At 37.3% G+C, this 16,594-nt stretch overlaps 1 protein-coding gene across 1 annotated transcript in view; it reads right to left on the bottom strand.

Annotated features, from left to right (window-relative positions):
* Positions 1–13: 13 nt before the first annotated feature.
* LOC128645318 (unconventional myosin-X-like) overlaps positions 14–16,594 on the bottom strand; it is a 251,366-nt gene continuing 234,785 nt past the window's right edge. Inside the window, 6 exon segments of the mRNA XM_053698222.1 lie at positions 14–2,296; positions 3,065–3,256; positions 3,731–4,180; positions 7,693–7,819; positions 8,160–8,296; positions 9,407–9,614. Coding sequence (XP_053554197.1) covers positions 2,183–2,296; positions 3,065–3,256; positions 3,731–4,180; positions 7,693–7,819; positions 8,160–8,296; positions 9,407–9,614 — 1,228 coding nt within the window. The 3' untranslated portion in view covers positions 14–2,182.

Below are 16,594 nucleotides of genomic sequence, written 5' to 3'. Positions count from 1 at the left end.
ATGATACTTTGAATGTTGTAATTCAATAATTTATTAGCAATATACTGTAAATACAGTAACAGTCAATACCAACAACTAGCATAAAATTAAAATAAAAGCAATAATACATTCAGTCCTGAGAGCCCACTGCCTGCAGCAGCCCAGGAGCACAGTATAAGCATGAATAAGGGCTACAGAGGTAGACAAGGATCTAACACTATGCACAGGACTTCTATGATGGGTATGGCTGCTATGATGAAGGGGCATTAAGGCTACAGGCAGGCATTAATGCATATGCTTGCCTAGAGGCATATACGTGTACAGTAGCAGAGGTTGCTGGTGAGAATAATGTAATACTCTCAGGAAGAGAGTGGTGATTTCCATGATGGAGATCATTGTAAATACATCGATTGTCTTAAGAGTGATCAATGCAATTCAACCCCATTCAGAATGCTGGGAAAATTTCTAATATAGAACATTGTAGCTACAAACTCCTCCAGCAAAGCACAAGTTTGTGTTACAGCATAACAATATTGTAACACCCATACTAATATGCCAAAATTAAAATGTTCATAAATGTATTTAAATTTGAAATCAAAGCATTTTTGCAATATACTTCTATTTAAAGTTATTAGTTTTTCTGCGGCATAAACACTTATCCTGTGAGGGCCTGTGAACCAGTATTCAAGCTCAGAGAGCTGAATATAGTGTGTATTGCTTCTGTGAAGACATAATGTGTGTCATACAAGTCACCATTGAATCTCTGAAAAGGCGAGGTGTTTGCATACTGGTGCACGGGACCTCACAGGATATGTGCATATGCCCAGAAAAACAGTAGCATTTTTTACTAGAAGCATTATTGCTAATGGAAGTATATTAAAAAATGCTTCTATTTTATATTTAAATGAACCAGTGCACATTTTAGTTTTGACCTTTCTATCCCTTTAAGGGCTTTGTAGAATTGAAGGAAAAAATATAATGCTACCCAATGTAGGCATTATAGTTTGAATACAAAAAAAAATAATAACTTCCAAAAATGATTAGCCAATGACAAATACAGGTAGCACTGTGAAGGGCCTATAATGGACTGTGACTATAAGACTTATGAGAGAAATGTCTATTTAGCATTTTAGATGAAAATATATTAAACTTGTTGTACACGCCCCATTTGCATTAAACGTCTTGTTCTAGAATATCAGATTGTGTCAAAAAGTTTCCATATGAAGGATTAGTATAAGAATGCAGAACTGCAGTGTCATGGAGGGACTTCTGTGTTTTAACCTAAATTAGAAAGTGACAGCTCTGTGTGCTTTATACAAGAGATACAAAAACATAATTAGTGGTATATATAACTGTATGCATAACTGAAATGATAATACTTTTGCTTAATACATAAAACAAACAGAATGAAGGTGACAATTTGCATTGGACAGGCTACTTAAAGAGTGCAAATGGAACAGAATACAATTATCTGGTAAATTCAGCTAGAAAAAAAAAACAAAGTGAGACTTCAGAATACCATGATCAACATAATACAGCTGAGACAGGGATACAGAGGCCTTAGACACACAATGTCTCCAATAAATATTTATCATGCAAAAGTAGTCGTGAAATGGATTTCCGGCAAACTTTAAAAGCCCTGAGACGAAGTAATAAGATTAGAGACCAAAGTCTTAGTTAAATAATGTAACCACTTCAGCAGGAAGACACCAAGAATAAAAGCCACGTGCCCATGAAATAAATACGTGCCATGGCTGTTCCATAGTGCTACTAAAAAGTACCTTTTAAAGCAGCCTATGTGCTGCACAGCTTGTGTCTCTGCACCATAAAGTCTGCTGTATTTCCTTCGCATGTTGCCTAAATGCGCAGCAGCAATATTTTATTTTTCCGTGTGGTTTACACATGTATAGCTACAAAAAAACAGTTTCCAGAGGCTGTAAATAAAAAATAGGATTTGTTCCTCAACAATTTATCTTCCTGGTTTGGAGAAAAACAAAAACAACAACCCTGTTTTATAGTATGGATCCAAAACTGTTGTATGGATAAATTAATTCTAATTTTGTGATGTAAACATTTTTTAATGTTTCCTTCTGTTCGGTCACGGTGTATGAGATCCAGGCAACAGTCATTTAAAAACATTTTGTTCGTTGGGTGATGAAAAAGCAGGATGCAGCTCCAATGTTTTCTTACAGATAGTTCCTGGTCACCTGGTCATGGTACTGAAGTGACTGTCTTGACTGACAACGGACTTAACACTGCAGCGCTTCTTTACAATCATGTTAATGTATGCCCTCATGATCTTTGTGATTTCTCCCACCTGGACCACAAAAGAAGACAAAGTTGTAGTGTTACACATGCTGTACTGGAAAAACATATTTAAACAAAAAATACAATAAAACACTTGCTAAACTAAAAAAACGTAATACGCAAAAGAAGAACCAGCATTGGTGGGTGTATGGCACTGATTACTGAATTAGGAAGAAATGCATAGCAGAAGTCTAAGTGGATAGGTTCTTACCAGTACATATACCTTTCTCTTTTCTGCTTGAGTTGTTTAATTCACAGCCAGGGAAGAACTGACCCAGAAACAATTTTATGAAACACGGGTACAAAGCAAATGCTTGTGGCCAGCAGTGTGGGTCTTTATATGGTCCTACATGATCAAAAACCTATTGTTTTTGTACTCTAGTAGAACTAAATTCGTACTGATCGGTCAGTACCAAAACTGGACCATATGAAAAAAAGCTGGGAGTAAAACCTCTGCCTAGGTCGGTCGGTAAAACCTTTTTTTGTTCCCCAAATGCTGCTTGTGCAAATTCATACAGATTCAACTGATGCTACTTAGCAAAAGTACACAAATACCATGTGGATGCCTTGCAGAAGCTTAGCCTATCTTCTCCAAAGGCATAATAATAATATTCTTATTATAGATAGAAAGCGGGTAAAAAGACTTTGGGGTGTTTCTACCTGTTCCAGTTGCCAAAAGCCATTTTACACAATACAGATATAATTTGATCTATTTCTAAAGCACATTGTAGAGTAAAGCTTAATGCTGTATCAAATATTAAAAAGCCTTAAGACTTACCTCAGTTGTTTCGAAGAACATTTCCCGATCATCTACTGTGATTTTGAATGTGTTGGGTTGAGGCGCTCCAAAGAAAATAATGTGCTCATACTGAAATGTTTCCAGTGGCTTCGGATCTCCTCTTTTGTACACAGAAACATTCTCTGCGCTTACTCCAAGCCATAAGTCATTGGGGAAACCTCCTTCTTTATACTACAATATCAAATATATCAAAGACAAAAGATTCAGTTTAGTACTCTCTATCCCTTATACCCAAACCTTCCAACACAACTTAAAAAGAGGTATATAGCACAGTGTAGTGCACCTAGCTTGTATAGCACACAAGGACGACGGATCATAATGTTATGCAGTAGCAAGTTGTGTGTCCTAAACAGCAAATGGTAAGATCAAAAAACGCATGCAGGCATATAAAGGAACAATATCCAGCGCAACAGAATTTTGTGGCACTATACAAATAAACAATAATAATAATATGTTTCTGTTGTAAGAATTCAGTACAATGTAGGTACTGGACACAAAATGTTCCTAACAAACTCCCTCTGCATATAGTGATTACTTTACTGTATTAAACTTAGAAACTTAATTCTACTCTTTTAAGGTCCAGTTCAGACTAGAGCAGGTGCTTGTGTTACCAAGCGATGGTAGTAATGAATAGGAAGTTCTTACCTCCACATCAAAGAGTGTAGATCCGTATCCAGGCCACTCACTGACAACAGCCATGTACGTGACCATTGCTTGGTGCTGGGACATCCCCTGCAGTCGGCTCCATTTCTCAGCGATGCTGGTGCGTGCAGCAGAGAGTTCCTCTTTCACCCACATCTCCAGCATCTGCTCTTCCTCCATTTTCTGTTTTTTCATTGACCCCACCTTAAAGCCCCTTTTTAGGGTACCCTCCAGAAAGCTAGTGCGCCTCCTCTCGAGCGTTTGTCCAGATGTACTGCTGCTTTTAGTGGCCTGAAGGATTTTTGTTTTCAACCTCTGTACAGGATACACCATCTCTAAAGACCATAAGACTTTAGAGAAGTCTCCATGCAAATACTGTAGCCGCAAAGCAGCCAAGTGCTGTAATGTCTCTTCTGGTGCTGGAAAGTGACCACTTGTGAGAGTTTCATGAGCCTGTAAATGATACAAAGGGAGAGTTCAAAGCAATGTTTAACCGTCTCTTTAAAAAATTCAATGTACTTTCAATCTGCGTGCCCCCCTTTACTGCAATTAAAGGGATAGGTAAGTCAAAATTAAACTTGCATAATTCAGAAATAGCATGCAATTTTAAGACACTTTTAAATTCACTTTATTTTCAAATTGACTTTATCTTGCTATCCTTTTATGAAAAGAATAAGTACATATTCTACACTACTGGGAGCTAGCTGCTATTTTACTACTTGTCACTGGCTCGCCAGATGTTTTCAGCTTGCAGGGTGTAAACACAAACATCTAGATTATGAGTTTTGCATTCCATTTTTAACGCTGAAAAAAATGGCCATTTCAGTGTAAAAACCGTAACGCAGCCATTACGAGTCTTGTCGGTATAGCTGTACCGCAAGCATTTTAGCCGGTAACGCAACGTCAATCCTGCACTCAAAAAAATTACTTTATGCATGGAAATTCCATATGGCCGGTATTACAGGTTGTGTGGTGAGGCTAAAATCCTTGCGTTCCAGCCTATACCGACACAATCCATTCCGCTATCTGAGACCAGTAGTTATCAGTTTTGTGCAATAAAACCGTTACACAAAACTCATAACTAAACTGTTAGAAAGTACACTGACACCCATAAACTACCTATTAACCCCTAAACCGAGGCCCTCCCGCATCACAAACACTATAATTAAGTTATTAACCCCTATTCCGCCGCTCTCCGACATCGCCACCACTATAATAAAGTTATTAACCCCTAAACCTCTGGCCTCCCACATCACCGCCACTAAATAAACCTAGTAACCCCTAAACCGCCATCCCCCCACATCGCAAAAAAATAAATTAAACTATTAAGCCCTAAACCTAACAACCCCCTAACTTTAAATTAAAATTACAATATTCCTATCTTAAAATAAATAAAAACTAACTTACCTGTGAAACTAAAGTTTAACTAACAATTAACCTAACAACTATTATACTAAACTATTAGACTAAAACTAAAATAACTATCAATTAAATAAACTAATTTACACATTAAAAAAACCTAACACTACTAAAAAAAAATAATTCTAAAATTCTAAACACTAAATTACAAAAAAATAACAAACAAAATTATCCAAAATAAAAACAATTACACCTAATCTAATAGCCCTATAAAAATAATAAAGCCCCCCAAAATAAAATAAAAAATCCTAGCCTACAATAAACTACCAATAGCCCTAAAGAAATCAGCTCTTTTCCCTGTAAAAAAAAAAAAATACAAAGACCCCCCAACAGTAAAACCAACCACCCAACCAACCCCCCCAAATAAAAAACCTAACTAACAAAAACCTAAGCTACCCATTGCCCTGAAAAGGGCATTTGAATAGGCATTGCCCTTAAAAGGGCATTTAGCTCTTTTGCATTGCCCTGAAAAGGGCATTTAGCTCTTTTAAGAAAGCCCAAACCCTAATCTAACAAAAAAAAATCCCAAAAAAGTTAAAAAAACAAACAAATAAACACTAACCCCCGACTGTCCACTTACAGTTTTTGAAGTCCAGACATCCAGGTGGCGAGAAGTCTTCATTCAGGCGGCAATTTCTTCATCCATCCAGACGGCGTCTTCTATCTTCATCCCTGCAACGCAGAGCGGGTCCATCCTTCAAGACATCCGGCGCGGACCATCCTCTTCATACGGTCGCTGCCGTACACTGAATCTTCAACGAAAGGGAGCCTTTTCAAAATGGCGTCCCTTGTATTCCTATTTGCTGATTTGATTTTTGAAATTCTAATCAGCCAATAAGATGAGAGCTACTGAAATCCTATTGGCTGATTAGAATTTCAAAAATCAAATCAGCAAATAGGAATACAAGGGACGCCATTTTTAAAAGGCTCCCTTTCGTTGAAGATTCAGTGCACGGCGGCGACCGTATGAAGAGGATGGTCCGCGCCGGATGTCTTGAAGGATGGACCGCTCTGCGTCGCCGGGATGAAGATAGAAGACGCCGTTTGGATGGATGAAGACCTTGCCGTCTGAATGAAGACTTCTCGCCGCCTGGATGTCCGGACTTCAAAAACTGTAAATGGACAGTCGGGGGTTAGTGTTTGTTTTTTAACTTTTTTGGGATGTTTTTCTTTGTTAGATTAGGGTTTGGGCTTTCTTAAAAGAGCTAAATGCCCTTTTCAGGGCAATGCAAAATAACTAAATGCCCTTTTAAGGGCAACCTGTTCAAATCAGCCAATAGGATGAGTGCTACTGAAATTCTATTGGCTGATTTGAATAGGGGGGCTGGCGGTTTAGGGGTTAATAGGTTTATTTAGTGGTGGTGATGTGGGAGGCCAGAAGTTCAGGGGTTAATAACTCTATTTAGTGGCAGCGATGGGGAGCGACAGAATAGGGGTTAATATCTTTATTATAGTGTTGGCGATGATGGGGTGCAGGGGAATAGGGGTTAATAACTTTATTTAGGTGGCAGCAATGTCAGGAGCAGCAAATTAGGGGTTAATAACTTTATTTGGGTGTCGGCGATGTTGGGGGCAGCAGATTAAGGGTGTTTAGACTTAGTGTGTTAGATTTAAACGTAACTTTTTTCCCCCATAGACATCATGGGGGCTGCGTTACGGAGCTTTTCATTCCGCGCTTCAGGTGTTAGTTTTTTTTCTAACACTCTCTCCCCATTGATGTCTATGGGGAAAGCATGCACGAGCACGTCAAAGCAGCCATTGAATTTTGTGCGGTATGGAGCTCATAGCCACCATATCGCATGCACAAGGCAGCTTTTTAAAAACTTGTAATGGCAGCGCTATGGAGGGTGAAATAACGCAACTTTTGTTGCGTTCGTTTCGCACCCTCTATAGCGCAAAACTTGTAATCTAGGTGACAGTTATTTACAAGCGATAGGTCAACAATAGAATGCTCCAACATATCAAAACATTTTCTTTTGCACTTTTATAAAACCTTTAAAACTGTCCTCCCTGCACCAAAGAGGCTGGATGCATCCTGCAGGTATCAGAATTCTAAAGTTATACTTTGCCAGTGCAAGACAATTGGTCACAGCAAATCACATCAGGCAAAAGCTTTTCATAGTGTTGTAATGAAACTCAAATTTGTATAATCAGAACAAAAATTATTTTATAGAAACATCAAATAAGCACATAAGAAAAGGAAATAGTGTAACCAAAGAGGGCAAAAAAGACTGTTGTAGAGAATATCTGTGGATTTTAAAACTGTAGTGTAATAATGAACTGGAAGACCATAAAAAGGTGGCCATACCACCTCTAAAATAAAGCATTTCTAAATGTGGGACTATGTTATGTGAGGGTCTTTAATGTTCTTAAAAAAAATCTATAATTGCGGACGAGCAGTTATACACAAATGAGTTTATAACTATAGATTCAAGCAAAATAAAACATTTTCTAATTTGCAGATATGGTTTAACAAATTATTATTGACACAATACTATCATAGAGTCTCTAGACGTATTGCCAGGTGATAGTTGAAAATAAATTACCTGCTCAAACATGAAAGCAAACTCAACACCATCCCTAGAAACGCTCTGCACATCTAGGAAACAATAGAGTTTAAAATACAGGTTCCATTGAGCAGAATCATCATCTTCATCCTCTGTACCACCAAGTCTGGAGAAAAGTCAAGAAAGCAAATAAAAACAAACGTTAGAGGCCAAATGGCTGATTCAACGTGCTAAGAAGAGAATGACAAATAATATATGGCAAGAAAATATTGCAAAACTCCAGAATTGACCTGGCAAAGGTGCATACTTGTAAAAGATTACTTCTAGAGTATATAACCATCACTATATTGTATTTTTAGGATAGGAAATAACATATATATATGTGTGTGTGTGTGTGTGTGTGTTTTAGCACGGTATCAGAAGCATAAACCTTTTAATTCTCAGTTACAATTTAGCTAATAAACTATGCATGGCAGTGAACTATAGGACAATGCAGAATGTGGAACCTCTCAAACTTTGCTAGGACATCAGCCACAATCACACGGCTCTCCACTGCTTTGTCTGTTTGCTTATTGTGTTCGAAAAGGGCGAACATGTTGCGACTGTCATCCATAGAGAGACCACGAATGAGTTTTTCCACCACCTACAGGGACAAGAAATGAGAGTGCAAGTTAACAGCACATAGGAAAGCCAAACTATCAATAAGTATAAGAGAAGGATAATTAGTGATGCTCCGCCAGTTTATTATCTCTTCCTTTTAAGAGTTAGATTGTTAAACATTATTCATTTCAATGGATTTTTTCTATGTTCACCAATTTGCTAGTCTGTTTAACACACACACACACCCTCACAAATATATATATATATATATATATATACACACACACACACTCACAAATATATATATATATACACACACACATATATATATATATATATATATATATATATATATATATATATATATATATATATATATAAAAACAAACAAAGTGCACTCCAGATCCTGAACGACAGTAGCTTCGGGTGCTAGTCAAAACCTAAACATAGCCAAAAACAAGAAGCACTCCAGAAGTCTTTTAATAGTTTCACCTTTAATCAGTGAACGTTTTCGGGCAATAAAGTGAACGTTCACTGATTAAAGGTGAAACTATTGAAAGACTTCTGGAGTGCTTCTTGTTTTTGGCTATATATATATACACACACACACCCTCACAAATTTTATATATATATATATACACACACACATATACATATATATATATATATATATACATACACATATACATATATATATATATATATATATATACATACACACATACATACGCATTTCTATATCTCTATCTATATAGACATACATACACACACCCTCGCATATCTATTTTATATATCTATACATACATACATACACACATAAAAACATACATACACATACACACACATACACACACACCCTCACAAATTATATATATATATATATATATATATATATATACACATACATACATACACATATACATATACACACATATATATATATATATATACATACATACATACACATTTCTATATCTCTATCTATATAGACATACATACACACACCCTCGCATATCTATTTTATATATCTATACATACACACATAAATACATACATACATAGAAATATATATATATATTTCTATCTCTACTGGCCCAGAGATAGACACTTGATCTCCTCAGGTTATCACAGGATGATGTGCCCTTTTCCCTACCTCTCCAGCTGTGGTGTGAGAGTTGATGCTAATCTGGCAGGATCCCCCTCCATGGCAGTATACAGTTGTAGTCATATTGCTGCGTGTGAGCAGAGCAGAGATCTCCTCTTGTGACGGAACTAGTTCTCTGCTTTTAGTTTTCTTCAGCGCATCAGCAATAAAGTGTGCAAACTGCTCAATCTCAGATCCAGGGAAACAGTCTCTTACCCTATAAAAAGTACAGCATGTTATACTCAGGTAATTTATTCCATATCTAGAATATTAACACCACACAGGGAGAAAACACCTTTTCCAAATAACCTATAAAATACCGATTGCCTGACCAACTTATGTAGTGTGCAGAATCTATTCACCCTATTGTTTTATATGTTTTTCTCGCATTGGTGCTATAGGAGGGTTCACTTTAATTGACTGAGATGAAATGCAAGACGAGGAGGGAAACTCATAAGTTTTGTAAGATGCTTGAATAACTGTAGAGCTATTTATATTTCAGATGATCATTATCATTCATGGCACAGATTATATGTTACTCCAAAAGAAACACAATGTCCTGTCTAAAATGTACGGGGACATGCTGGATATTTCTAAATTGTATATGGGAATGTCTGTATCATGGGGGGTTGAAAATGTCATGACTAGTCATATTTTGTTTTTGATTACACACTCTTGTGGCTATCAATGCGTGCTGACTCAAGGGGCAGACTCATAGACACTTAAATGTCTGTTCTTGAAATAAAAAGTTTAAAACATGATTTATGCGTTTAAAAAAAAAAAAAAAAAAAAAAAAGCTATTGAACACTGCTACTCGAGTGCTAACTCTGCTAGAAAGTAAACCGTTTGGTAACCCGACACACATAAAAAGCCAAATTTACAATATCGTGTGCGTGATAACGTACTCCCCCATAGAAGTTAAAGGAGCAAAAAAAGTGGAAAACCCTCAACTCACGCGCAAACCCAATTGCATATTCTCAAGTGCGCTAACCCGACATGAATATATATATATATATATATATATATATATATTATATATATACTCTGATGAAGCGTGGGAGTACCCATGCGAAACATGTCAGGTGTTTGTCTGCTCATGTCTAAGTGGATGAAATAAACCTTTCAACTTTGATGCAAGATTACCGTGTTTGCAGTGATTTGTTCTTGTACCTTATATATATATATATATATATATATATATATATATATATATATATATATATACACACACACACACACACATATATACATACATACAGGGCTTTTTTGTAGAGGAACGCATAGTTATGAGTACAACCACCTCTGCCATCTCATAACATGTAATATTTGTAATCATCATGTGAATACTCTAGTTTTCACAAGAGGGGGCTTCTTAATACATCAAACATTGTAAATATATATCAATCCATAATCAATGTGTACCGACACCTTATCTTTTACATAAAAAGCACTGTGTATGTGTATATATATATATATATATATATATATATATATGTGATGTTTTTTTTATATACACACACATACATATATATATATTTATATATAATGATTTTTATATACACACACATACATATATATATATTTATATATAATGATTTTTATATACACACACATACATATATATATATTTATATATAATGATTTTTATATACACACACATGCATACATATATATATATTTATATATAATGATTTTTATATATACATACACACACACACACACACACACGATTATATATAGGATATAACATCTGCAAGTGTGGAGGCCGAACAAACAAGAGAGACAGCAACAAAATCATCTTGCCTATCTGAATGCCAATAAGTGATATAGGTGGTAATCACATAAACTGCAAAGAGGTACTTAGTTTGCGACTACATCACAGGACGTAAAACGGCTATGAGGCTAATATATGCCTCCCTTAAACTGTATGTTTGGCTTGATTATCGAGGAAAAGAAAGAACTATCATTCGGTTAGATTATGAGTTTTGCGGCATGAGTGAAAAAGCAGTGTTATGGCTCTTTTTCACTACTGCTGGTATTACGAGTCTTGCAGGTATATCTGTCCTGCATACTTTTTTTGGCCGTAACGCAACGTAACTACCGCAGCTTTCAAAAAGTCCTTTTTCAATGAGACTTCCACAGCACCGGTATTACGAGTTTGCCTGTCCGGCCAAAAAGTGAGCGGTACAGCCTATACCGTCAAGATCCATACCGTAAACTGAAAGTCAGTAGTTATGGCTTTTATGCTACAAAGCCGTAACATAAAACTCATAACTAAAGTTCTAAAAAGTACACTAGCACCCATAAACTACCTATTAACCCCTAAACCGAGGCCCTCCCGCATCGCAAAAACTAAAATAAAATTATTAACCCCTAATCTGCCGCTCCGGACATCGCCGCCACTATAATAAACATATTAACCCCTAAACCGCCGCACTCCCACATCATAAACACTAGTTAAATATTATTAACCCCTAATCTGCTGTCCCTAACATCGCCACAACCTACATTACTATTAACCCCTAATCTGCTGCCCCCAAAATCGCCACCACTATACGAAAGTTATTAACCCCTAACCCTAAGTCTAACCCTAACCCTCACTAACTTTAACATAATTAAAATAAATCTAAATAAAAATTACAAATACTACCTAAATAATTTCTATTTAAAACTATAAATACTTACATGTAAAATAAAACCTAAGCTAGCTACAATATAACTAATAGTTACATTGTAGCTAGCTTAGGTTTTATTTTTATTTCACAGGCAAGTTTGTATTTATTTTAACTAGGTAGACTAGTTACTAAATAGTTATTAACTATTTACTAGCTACCTAGATAAAATAAATACAAATTTACCTGTAAAATAAAACCTAACCTGAGTTACACTAACACCTAACCTTACACTACAATTAAATAAATTACATTAATTAAATAAATACAATTAACTAAATTACAAAAAAAAAAACCAACTAAATTACACAAAATAAAAAAGAACTTATCAAATATTTAAACTAATTACACCTAATCTAATAGCCCTATCAAAATAAAAAAGCCCCCCCAAAATAAAAAAAACCTAGCCTAAAATAAACTACCAATGGCCCTTAAAAGGGTCTTTTGCGGGGCATTGCCCCAAAGAAATCAGCTCTTTTACCTGTAAAAAAAATACAAACAATCCCCCAACAGTAAAACCCACCACCCACACAACCAAACCCCCCAAATAAAATCCTATCTAAATAAACCTAAGCTAACCATTGCCCTGAAAAGGGCATTTGTATGGGCATTGCCCTTAAAAGGGCATTTAGCTCTTTTTCTGCCCAAACCCTAAGCTAAAAATAAAACCCACCCAATAAACCCTTAAAAAAAACCTAACACTAACCCCCGAAGATCCACTTACAGTTTTTGAAGACAGGACATCCATCCTCAACGAAGCCAGGAGAAGTCTTCATCCAAACGGCAAGAAGTGGTACTCCAGATGGGCACAAGTCTTCATCCAGATGGCATCCTCTATCTTCATCCTTCCAACGCGGAGCGGCTCCATCTTCAAGAAATCCGGCGCGGAGCATTCTCTTCTTTCCACGGCTCTTCAAGAATGAATTCTCCTTTAAATGCCGTCATCCAAGATGGCGTCCCTTGAATTCCGATTAGGGGTGTTTAGACTCGGGGTTTATGTTAGGGTGTTAGGTGTAAACATAAATTTTGTTTCCCCATAGGAATCAATGGGGCAGCGTTACGGAGCTTTACGCTCCTTTATTGCAGGTGTTAGGCATTTTTTTAGCCGGCTCTCCCCATTGATGTCTATGGGGAAATCGCGCACGAGCACGTAAAACCAGCTAAAAGCAGCGATGGTATTGGAGTGCGGTAAGAGTGCTATAGGGAGGTGAGCGGTGGAAGTAACTTGCAAGTTAGCACCGAGCCGCTCTTACCGCAAAACTCGCAATCTAGCCGTCTCTGAGGTGTAGTGTTTGAATACTGGTGCATGGGCCCTCATAGCATATGTGCGTATTCCGCTGAAAAACAGTAATAACTTTTACTAGAAGCCTTTGAAATATATTGCAAACATGCTTCTATTGAAAATTGAAATGCACCTCAGCACATTTCAGTTTTGTCCTTTATATCTCTTTAAAGGGACACTAAAACCATTTTTTTCTTTAATGCTTCAGATAGAGCATGCAATTTTAAGCAACTTTCTAATTTACTCCTATTCTAAATCTTTCTTTGTTCTCTTGATATCGTTATTTGAAAAGCAGGAATGTAAAGCTTAGGAGCCGGCCCATTTTAGGTTCAGCACCCTGGATAGCGCTTGCTTTTTGGTGGCTACATTTAGCTACCAATCAGCTAGCGCTACCCAGGTGCTAAACCAAAAATGAGCCGGCTCCTAAGCTTTGCATTCCTGATTTTCAAATAAAGATAGCAAGAGAACAAAGAAAAATGTATAATAGGAGTAAATTAGAAAGTTGCTTAAAATTGCATGCTCAAATCATTAAAGAAAAAAAATTAGGTTTAGTGTCTCTTTAAGTGATGGTAGATTTTTACAAAATATTTATAGGTTTATGGTTTGTTTATTTCATTCATCAACATTTATATGTTCACTTCCCTTTCTCATGCTGCCTTTCTCTTGTGTAGGATTCCATTATCATTTCCTGTTTAGTTTTCTTTATAACTTTTTAATAAAAATGTAAAGTTGAGATGTGAGTTGTTGTGAATACTTTCCTGTCTTTCCGTTGACTCGATTCATCAGCGTCTTGACTAACTATAATTAACCAATTAAGGGCTAGATTACATATGATCATGAAAACTCCGCTAGTGTTAAGCTTTTTGCGCAAGATGGGTTACGTTCGTATTACAAAGTTTCAAAACAACTTATTTTGCACTAGCGTTAACCCGAATAGTGCGAAAAACTAACTTTAGTTTTGCGTGTATGTATTCCCCCATAGAAATCAATGGAGAAAAAAAAAAAAGTGGGAAAAAAAAGTGGAAAAAAAATAACACCAGAGATTGCGCAAACTCCATCGCATTTTTGCATTCCCCATAGAAGTCAATGTAGAGAAAAAAATTGTTGAAAAAAAACATAATTTATGCTTACCTGATAAATTTATTTCTCTTGTGGTGTATCCAGTCCACGGATCATCCATTACTTGTGGGATATTCTCCTTCCCAATAGGAAGTTGCAAGAGGATCACCCACAGCAGAGCTGCTATATAGCTCCTCCCCTAACTGCCATATCCAGTCATTCGACCGAAACAAGCCGAGAAAGGAGAAACCATAGGGTGCAGTGGTGACTGTAGTTTAAAATAAAATTTAGACCTGCCTTAAAAAGACAGGGCGGGCCGTGGACTGGATACACTACAAGAGAAATAAATTTATCAGGTAAGCATAAATTATGTTTTCTCTTGTAAGGTGTATCCAGTCCACGGATCATCCATTACTTGTGGGATACCAATACCAAAGCTAAAGTACACGGATGAAGGGAGGGACAAGGCAGGCTTAAATGGAAGGAACCACTGCCTGTAGAACCTTTCTCCCAAAAATAGCCTCCGAAGAAGCAAAAGTATCAAATTTGTAAAATTTTGAAAAGGTATGAAGCGAAGACCAAGTCGCCGTCTTGCAAATCTGTTCAACAGAAGCCTCATTTTTAAAGGCCCAGGTGGAAGCCACAGCTCTAGTAGAATGAGCTGTAATCCTTTCAGGGGGCTGCTGTCCAGCAGTCTCATAGGCTAAGCGTATTACGCTCCGAAGCCAAAAAGAAAGAGAGGTTGCCGAAGCTTTTTGACCTCTCCTCTGTCCAGAGTAAACAACAAACAGTGTAGATGTTTGGCGAAAATCTTTAGTAGCTTGTAAGTAAAACTTTAAAGCACAGACCACGTCCAGATTATGTAAAAGGCGTTCCTTCTTTGAAGAAGGATTAGGACACAATGATGGAACAACAATCTCTTGATTGATATTCTTGTTAGAAACTACCTTAGGTAAAAACCCAGGTTTTGTACGCAGAACTACTTTATCTGAATGGAAAATCAGATAAGGAGAATCACATTGTAAGGCAGATAACTCAGAGACTCTCCGAGCCGAGGAAATAGCCATCAAAAACAGAACTTTCCAAGATAAAAGTTTGATATCAATGGAATGAAGGGGTTCAAACGGAACCCCTTCAAGAACTTTAAGAACCAAGTTTAAGCTCCATGGGGGAGCAACAGGTTTAAACAAAGGCTTAATTCTAACCAAAGCCTGACAAAAAGCTTGAACGTCTGGAACTACTGCCAGACGCTTGTGTAAAAGAATAGACAGAGCAGAAATCTGTCCCTTTAAAGAACTAGCTGATAATCCTTTTTCCAAACCCTCTTGGAGAAAGGACAATATCCTAGGAATCCTAACCTTACTCCATGAGTAATTCTTGGATTCACACCAATAAAAGGTATTTACTCCATATCTTATGGTAGATTTTCCTGGTGACAGGCTTTCGTGCCTGTATAAGGGTATCAATGACTGACTCGGAGAAGCCACGCTTTGATAAAATCAAGCGTTCAATCTACATGCAGTCAGTCTCAGAGAAATTAGATTCGGATGATTGAAAGGACCTTGTAGAAGAAGGTCTTGTCTCAGAGGCAGGGTCCATGGTGGAAAGGATGACATGTCCACTAGGTCTGCATACCAGGTCCTGCGTGGCCACGCAGGCGCTATCAAGATCACTGATGCTCTCTCCTGTTTGATTTTGGCAATCAGTCGAGGGAGCAGAGGAAACGGTGGAAACACATAAGCCAGGTTGAAGAACCAAGGCGCTGCTAGAGCATCTATCAGTGCCGTATCTGGGTCCCTGGACCTGGATCCGTAACAAGGAAGTTTGGCGTTCTGGCGAGATGCCATGAGATCCAGTTCTGGTTTGCCCCAACAATGAACCAATTGAGCAAACACCTCCGGATGGAGTTCCCACTCCCCCGGATGAAAAGTTTGACAACTTAGAAAATCCGCCTCCCAGTTCTCTACACCTGGGATATGGATTGCTGATAGGTGGCAAGAGTGAGTCTCTGCCCAGCGAATTATCTTGGAGACTTCTAACATTGCTAGGGAACTCCTGGTTCCCCCTTGATGGTTGATGTAAGCCACAGTCGTGATGTTGTCCGACTGAAATCTGATGAACCTCAGGGTTGCTAACTGAGGCCAAGCTAGAAGAGCATTGAATATTGCTCTTAACTCCAGAATA

Source organism: Bombina bombina, chromosome 1 (assembly GCF_027579735.1).
Source record: "Bombina bombina isolate aBomBom1 chromosome 1, aBomBom1.pri, whole genome shotgun sequence".
Taxonomy (NCBI): domain Eukaryota; kingdom Metazoa; phylum Chordata; class Amphibia; order Anura; family Bombinatoridae; genus Bombina; species Bombina bombina.
This window is presented reverse-complemented; position numbering and strand designations above follow the sequence as displayed.